The 8,412-nt window shown below is 58.5% G+C and overlaps 3 protein-coding genes across 3 annotated transcripts; all 3 read right to left on the minus strand.

The window, feature by feature from the left end:
* SDRG_14023 (hypothetical protein) lies at window positions 1-5,354 on the minus strand. The gene has a single exon (XM_008620126.1). It carries the CDS (start codon window positions 5,340-5,342, stop codon window positions 57-59), a length of 5,286 nt encoding a protein of 1,761 aa, XP_008618348.1. The 5' UTR covers window positions 5,343-5,354; the 3' UTR covers window positions 1-56.
* A 370-nt stretch (window positions 5,355-5,724) lies between these two features.
* On the minus strand, window positions 5,725-7,243 carry SDRG_14024 (hypothetical protein). The gene has a single exon (XM_008620127.1). It carries the CDS (start codon window positions 7,236-7,238, stop codon window positions 5,757-5,759), a length of 1,482 nt encoding a protein of 493 aa, XP_008618349.1. The 5' UTR covers window positions 7,239-7,243; the 3' UTR covers window positions 5,725-5,756.
* A 503-nt stretch (window positions 7,244-7,746) lies between these two features.
* Window positions 7,747-8,412, minus strand: SDRG_14025 (hypothetical protein). The gene has a single exon (XM_008620128.1). The coding sequence runs from the start codon at window positions 8,341-8,343 to the stop codon at window positions 7,870-7,872; it is 474 nt and encodes a 157-aa protein (XP_008618350.1). The 5' UTR covers window positions 8,344-8,412; the 3' UTR covers window positions 7,747-7,869.

The raw sequence follows: 8,412 nt of genomic DNA on the forward strand, positions 1-8,412 counted from the left end.
TATTGAGGGTGCTTTGGTTGCGAAAAAGGTGCAGGTGGCAAATACTCCCGCGTCTCTCAGCGAAATTGCGTGAGCGGGATCGCACGGCGAAAGCGATGCCGGAGCTTTGTGTTTACTGGAACGCTGACTGTATAAAGTCGCCAGCTTTTGATGTCAAATACATAGAGCTGGGCGCGCCAATGCAGCGTGAGGAGACCGGCGAGGACGCCGGACGCTTGGTCCAGGTAGCACTCTCCGAGGTGCATCCAGTTGTCAAGTTCCAGCATATACAAGCTCGACGAGCTCAGTAGGAGCGTCGGGATGCTTCGGTTCGGCAACTCTTTTTTTCGCAGTCGAAGCCACTCGATCACTGCGAGGCCGAGCACGCACGACACCACAATCGCCAAGTCGACGACGACGCGTTGAAAGCTGCCAATGTACACGTGGGCGCTGGTGCAAACGAGGCCGCTGTCCATGTCGATCGAGTCGCACCTTCGGTCCAAATACGCCGTGTACTGCTGCGGCGCTTGGATCGTCCAGATGACAGCAATGAGCCATGTGCAAAAGGTCGATTTCCACGCGTAGTAGATAGTGATGCGCTCGGTTGCAAAACTCAAAAGGTCGTTGAGAATGTAGTTGAGCCATGTGAGCTCGGAGGCGGCAAGGACGGTTTTGGTCCACGGCAATGGCGGCAAGGTGAATTGTGTCGCTTGGCCCACCACGCTGAGCGTGAGCGTGCTCGTGTTTAAAAGCCATAGCGCCGTCAGACTGCGCACCACCAACAGCGTCCGGCCAACCCAGACGTGGCCGACAATACGGTTAAACTCGAGCAAATTGAGGCCTTCGATAGCGCCACCGGCTGCGAGGCCGTAGATACCCAAAAGCCCCGTGACGCCAATGCAAAGGCCCGTGACGTACCGGGCGCACTGCTGACACATGTACGAAAGCTGTGTCGGAATCGAACTCGCACTCAGCGTCATAGACACGGGATTCAAATGCGTCGAAATCGTCGTCAGTGTACCAGCGTCGCCTTGAAACGAGACGACTTCGCGCTGGCCGATCGCCCATTCGTAGAGGTAGCACCACCCAAAGAACGGCCAGATGCGGTCCAACGACGCATCAAAGAACCCGCGCTCATAGAGCTCGACCTGGGGCGTGCCACGGGTCACATACTGCACCAGGCGAATATCGAGTCGTTCGACGTCGGCGTGCGTCGCTTGCGCAAGCGCCGAGACGTCCTCAAACCAAGCACTATAGTTGCGCGTAAAGTTCCAGCTGGCCGTGTAGATGGTCGCGCAATTCGGCTCGGCGTACACATCCAAGCTGCAAAACGCATTCGCATCCACCATCGGGTTGAAGCCATAGACAGTTGCATACCCCACGAGCGCCAGGAGCAGCCCCGTGCTGGAGGGCCTGAGGTACTCGAGACGCCACGAGTGGCACAAGCTGTCGGTGCTGAATGGCGCCGCGAGCGCACTGGACGGGGACGTGGGCGCAATGTCGTCGCCACAAAAGACGTTGCCGCCCACAATCTTGGCAGCGACGTCGCTCAAGAGATCGCTGGGGACGTGGCCAATGTAGGATTTGATCGGAAGGTTGAGGTACGCGGCTTGGGCGGCCAAGTCTGAGACGGTCAAGTTGGCAACCACCCGCAGAAGCGCTGCGTACATGGCCTGGAGCCGGGGCGGGATCGGCACGTAGACCAAGTCAATGACGTTGAACGGACCGAGCGTCGCTTGCAAACTCGTCAAGCCCGATGACAGCGGCGCGACAAGCGTATAATTGTCAAAAAGTAGCTGCTCGGGTGTGACATTGGAGTACGCAAACATGGGGCTCGATGACAGCAGCGAACGGCCCGCAAGGCGTGTGGTATTCGCCGCGATCGCCCAGAGATCGCTGGCGAAACTCCAGTACATGCGCATCGAGGTTTGGCGCGTCATATCAAAGTTCATATCCACATTGCTCAATGGTAGCTGGTACTGCAAATTGAGCGCCGTCGTGAGCACGAGTGCATCTTGAAAGCCAGTTGTCTTGTAGTTTTGCCACTGCAATAGAAACGTGGTGATCCCAAACAGCTGCCAGTAGGCCACTTCGTCGTCGATCGACGTGCTCCCGGCGGCGAGCACTTGCTGTTGCCACGCTCGCCCTCTTAGCGATGTCTCGAGAACACTTTGGATGCCCAAGTAGTACGAGACACCCCACGACGACCACCAAACGTCCCAGCTGCGGAGGTTGCGGAGGCTCGTCTCGAGGTACCGTGCGCCATTATGCACTGACGTCGCCGCGCAGCGCACTTGTCGTTGGGGCGTCGATGCCATGGACCATGTTTGGTTCAAGTCGAGCCAGCAGTACTGCGTAAACATCCACGGCAGCTGCGCTGGGTCCATTGATCGAAGCCCGCGGATCACGTCGGCCAGCTCCGGGCTGGGGGCAAAGAGTTGTCGGCGGGGTGTCGTGGGGTACCACGAAATGGTCGCCGACGTCGCTGTCGCGTACGACTGCGAGAGATCGCTGTTTTCGGGGCTCTCGAGCTCCAACGACGCCAACTGCGAACGTTCGAGAAGCTGCCGGTTGCATAGATTGGCCAAAAAGGCGTGTGTCCCGGAGGTATTGAAGCCAGCCCAGCCAAAGTCGTTGGCCATGGCGCCTTGCAGCACCGTGAGATACGCCAGATTGCCAAGAAGGGTAAACACCATGTACGTAATGGCCAAGATGACAATGATAGAGTGGCCACCACGACCGTGTCGACTCCACCACGCCGACAAAATCGATGGTTGGTGGGGCAGACTCTGCAGCGGCGTCGACGACGGTGCACCGTGCACCGCGTGGAACTGACTGCGGCATTGCCGTCGCTGAATGCTATAATCTTCGAGGGACACGAGCCGCCACAATTTGCAGTCAAAGAGGTAATCCGAGTCGTTGTAGCGGAGATACACCATACCGGCGACCCAGGCGCCCACGTCGTTGAGCTCCACGTGAACGTTGGTGGCGGGTGCCGTCGGTGCGACCGCCGAGAGCGGCAGTAGCTTATGCGGCTGGATGCGGTCCCCGTCCCGATGCGTGATGGCCCACAGTACACAGAGCGCCACCGACATAGTGTTTATGCCAACGATAAGCAGCGCACGCGAGGACCACCCGACGTACAGCGACCCGCTCTCACACACCATGGCGTTGTCCATGTCTATCAAAGCGCAGCTGCGGTCAATGGAGGCAAGAAGCGGAAGCACCGCGCCTTGGTCGAGCAACACGACGATACACCACGCTGCAAGGGACGTGTACGGCGCAGTGGCGCGGACACTTGCGTATGTGTAGGGCAGCAGCACGTCCTGGATGCAGTAGACAAGCCAGAGAGACTCGCTTGCCAAGAGGCAGCTGAGATACCACGGTCGAGGCGGTGCCGCAAGGTAGCGCAGCGACGGCGTCGCCATCGTTTGCAAGGGCACGCTAGCCATGCAGATCGTGGCCATGAAACCACGGACAAGAAGGAGGTTACGGCTGACCCAGACCGAGCCCGCGACGGGCCAAAACGCAAACCACGGTGTTCCCCGCGGTCGCACGCGGAGCCAGAGACTGAGCGCTACCGCTCCCACAAGCGCCAAGGTGATCGTGAGAATCGACCCAAAGCGCAGGAGGTACGGCCCTAACCCTGCGGGTGGCAAGAGCGGATCAAACGCTTTGGGTGCATAAAAGCTTGAAATGAGATGGCGCTGCTCAACGTCGCCATGCAATGAGAGCACCTCGCGATAGTTGAGCACCCAGTCGTAGAGCATCATGCCTCCAAAGAAGGCCCAATTTGGCTCCAGCAGCGGTTGGTACTCGAGCGCGATCGAGCCGAGTGGGGTCTGCACCATCTGAAGCAATTCGATCGAGAAGTCGTCCACGAGTGATCCATTCCAAGCAAGCAGACTCGATGTGGTGAGATCAAGCGCCTCGACAGCACGCTGTGCGGCAAGGTAGCCCTGCACGCAGTCGCTTTGCGCCTCGAGGGAGCACTGGCTGCAAAAAGATGCATTCAACATCGGCGTCACATAATAGGCAAACAAGCCGTTGAGACCCTGCCACTCGAGTGTAAGCGGGCGCTGGGCGCCACAGACGTCGTCAAAACTAAGCGTCTGCAGCACAAACGGCAAGGCGGATCCATCTCCGCACATGGGGTTACCACCAAAGAAGCGCAAGGTCGGGTCTTGCCACCGCCTTGGTGTCGGCATGAGGACGAACGTTCGACTGGCCTCGTGGACAAGCGCGGCGACCGTAGCATTGTCGCGCATGTGTGCGAGGATCGTTGTGCAAAACCTCGAGACCGCTGCGACAAGTGCCTTTGGCGGTGGCAACCAGATCGCGTCAATGTTACCAAGCGGACCGAGCTGGTCGTGCAAAGCTTGGTAGACGGCGTTGAGCGGGTGTCCCTTGGCGTACGCCTCGATCGCGAACGGGTTGGGGCCGCCAAAGTAGTTGGGGGCGCTCCGGACCAGACTCTGGTTCTTGGCAATGGCCCAGAGATCGTTGTACAAAAGGTCGTTCAGAACCAACGTCGTGCGAAACACCCACCGATTCACCATCGGAATGGCTTTGAGCGGCAGCGTTAGCGAGACCCCGAGTGCATTAATCACACCAATCGACTCGGTGACGCCCATGCCAATGCCGGTTCCATACTGGAGCGTAAAATGCCGCAGTCCCGAGGCACGCCAAAGCGCAAGCTCATCGTCTAGCGTACTCCACGTCGTGTGGTTGAGAAGGTCATTGTACCACTGCAGACCGGCGGGCCCGCTCGTTCGGATCGGGTGACCAATGCACTGCTCAAACTTGCTGCCCGAGAGCTTGAGCCAGGCGGTAAGCGGAATGTTGCGCAGCACGGACTCGAGGTACACGGCACCGTTCTCAGCGTACGCGCGCGAGCATCGCGCTTGGCGCGTCGCCGAGTACGCAAGCTCCCACTGCCGCCCCAGGTCGACCCAGCAGTAGAGCGACACCATCTTGACAACGAGGCTCGGGCTCAAGCGCCGAAGGCCTTGGATTGCAACGGGTAATGTCGTGAGCTCACTGTACATAAGCAGGCGCGGGTATGCCGGGTTGACACCCAACGGCACAGACGACAGCGTTGGTAGTGTCATGTCAACGGTGGTCGATGCCGACGTCGTCGTCAGCGCTGTGTTGAACGCCTGCACGATGAGGGCTGTCGTGCTGCCAAAATCGGCAACAAAAAAGTCGGAGCTCGTGTAGCGACCAAACGCACTGAGCGCGGCGAAGCTCAGGCCCACGGACGCCACGAGGTACGTCATGCCAACGAGCTCGAAGAGCAGTGGGAGCCGCGACGCGCTGATGACGTCGGCTGCTGGACCATGGTACGGCGCAACCCGATTCATGGTCGCCAACACGATATATATCGCCAACAAGAGAGGTTACGTAACGCCATTGCGCTCACTACGGTCGCGCACCTTTGGTGTTCCCATTGACCACGGAGCGGCGCATTTTCTTGCTATTTCATTTAGTCGTTCGGTGCTACCCAAGGGTATGTACTCTGCAGTCGAGAAATCAGTGCTGCCAGGAACGCCACTTCACGGCTCGGCTCGGCGAAAAATGGAGCCTGGGCAGGAGCAAAATCGACCGAACCGTCGGTCCACGGCTCGAGCAGGATCATTTAGAGGCCAACTGCCAGGTTGCGTGTTGCAAACATACGTGGCACATCGTGGGAGGCGCAACGTGGTCTTCCCAGGTACCTCGGATGCACTCTCATACTAGTACTCCTTCGTCGATGAAAGCCATTCAATCATATTACATTACGGCAGAGTGGGGCTCTCGATGGCGTCGTGGTAACTTTCCTTGTTCGTCATCGTTGCTTCGTCGCCGTCATCGTAGGCCGACCCGCCATGCTCAAACGCATCCAAGCCCATCGTCTCGGCTTCAAGCGAGACACGGAGCCAGCCCATCGACTTCATCGCGCCAAAGACAATGGCACAGCAGCACGCGACAAAGGCGAAAATGGCGAGCGCGTATACGATCTGCGCGCCAAACTGCTTGCCGCCGCCGCCTTCGCACGTGTAGAAGAAGCCGCAGTTGGTCCGTTCGTGGCCGTAAAACATGTGGACCCCCCCGGGCGACGCCAGCATGCCGGGGGCGAGCGTCCCGAGGAAACCGCCGCCGCCATGCACTGGGATCGCATCGACGACGTCGTCGACACCGACGCGCGCGAGCAAAATCTTGAGCGCCAGATACGTCATCGCGCCCAGAACGCCCATGACGATAGCGCCTTCGGGCTCGAGCACAGGGCACGCGCCCGTGACAGCGACACACCCAATGAGAATGCCATTGTTGGCCTGGCCAAGGTCGTACGTCTTGGTGACAAAGAGCTTGTCGAGAACCACCGTGACGAAGCCGGCCGTGCACGCCGAGAGCGTGAGGTTGACCGCGACCTTGGCCATAACATCGGCCTTTGTGCCGCCAAGACCGAGCGTCGAGACGCAGTTGAAGCCGTACCAGCCAAACCAGAGAATCATCGTGCCCATGCACTGAAACAACACCGACTGCTGCGGCAGCTCCCGTGCGTCGCCTTTTTCGCTGAACCGACCAGTGCGCGGGCCGAGCAAGAGACACCCGATGAGCGCCGACGTGCCCGCAAACATATGCAGACAACCGGTGCCGGCAAAGTCCATGACGCCAATGTCAAAGAGGAGGTTGCCTTCGTTGAACATACTCGCCCAGCCCGTCTCGGCCCAGACCCAGTGCGCGCAGACTGGGTAGATGAAGAGACTCGCACAGAACGAGTAGACAAAGTACGCGCGGAGTTGCATGCGTTCGGCGAGCGCGCCGTGACAAATGTTGACGGCCACGGATGCGATCGCCCACTGGAAGAACCAGTCGGCGTACCGATGACCACTGTACGCATGATCGTCCGAGGAACCCATGAACGCGGCGCCTTGCATGAAAAAGCCGGACGAACCAATAAAGCCGTTGCCGTCCATAAAGGCCAAGCCGTAGCCAAATGCATAGTACGTCAAGCCCGTGATGCAGCAGTCGCCGAGAATGCGAATGAGAATGTGCTTAGTGTTCTTCTTGTGAACGCAGCCGAGCTCGAGGAGCGCGAGGCCGAGCATCATGAGGAAGACGAGGACGCCACCAAAGACAAACCAAAAAAGGTCCAGGGTGTGAAGAGGTGCAATCGTCGGCGAGGACGCGACCGCCGACGCCAGCTGCGCCCACGAAATCTCGGTGGGCTGGCCGTTGACAATGACCGTCAAGATCGAGGATCCGTTCAACTGCATGTGAGCGCCGATTGGAAAATGCGTCGACTTTGAAGGCACCAACGAGCGGTGTAGAAACCCCGAGCCGTGCGACATGAAGGAGACGGCCCCGGCGTTTTCCCTGAGATCGCCTTGAGGAACCGCCGTGTGTTAATAAGGTCCATGCCGAGTGTTGCTATGTCGTGGACAAGGATACGACATGGGACACCTCGCGACATCCTTGGAAACACCCTAGCTGTTTCCTCGCACAGGGACAAAAACGTCGGTGGGCGCCACCCACCACGGGCATCCGTTCTGCACGCACCTACTTGATTCATTGATACAACTCGGACCACATCATTGGCTGGTTTTGGTTAAGGGAATTGTGTTATTCCCTAGGTTTTCGACGTCTTCAAAGAATTCTTGTGAGGAGAAAGGATCGTTTCAACCACCCACCGGAACCGATATTTCGCAAAGACAGACGTCAGCGCGGCAGCACTCTGCACTTGGACGCGTGAATCACACAAACTCGAACAATTCAAAACTATGGCTCGCATTCGATGACGGGGTTTTGCGAATTTGGTGGAGCCAAATGAGATTAGCCAAGTGAGATTCAAACATTGTTTATGTTCATGGGGTGTAGCCGTAAAAAAGGTCCATAGAAAGCATCGTTCTACGCCGCTGCCACAAGGACAGTGGCGATCGTCAGCACTGCCCACGCCAGAGTTCCATCAACATGTGCGGCAGATGGCTTCTTGGACGGTGCCGGCGTCGACACATTTGGCGCCGACGTGTTCTTGCTGACCGGAACAGTATCGTTCACAACTGTTGTTGGGTCCATGAGGTCATCAATGATGAGGAAATCATCGTCGTCGTCATCGAAGTTGCCGTCCGGGATCACCAAGCTGCCGATATCATCGTCCAGGTCCGAGTCAACCTCGTCCACCGTCATCGTCGTGTTGCTTGCGGCCACCGACAGCACCCGCCGCGCCTTGCACGCCGCCACCTTCTTGATCAGCGGGTTCACACACGTCGCCGCGTCCAGAAAGCACTGATTCTGGTACTTGAGCTCCGTCTTGCCGCCGTCCATGGACGCGCACACCTTGGCTTTTGTCAGTTGGCACTTGGCGATCCCGCACGTCGTCATCTTCTTGGGGCACTTGCCCGGCGCGATGAACTGAATGTCGGGCTTGACGCAGCGCGCGGCCTTGAGAAA

Source organism: Saprolegnia diclina, assembly GCF_000281045.1.
Source record: "Saprolegnia diclina VS20 unplaced genomic scaffold supercont1.66, whole genome shotgun sequence".
Lineage (NCBI taxonomy): Eukaryota > Oomycota > Saprolegniomycetes > Saprolegniales > Saprolegniaceae > Saprolegnia > Saprolegnia diclina.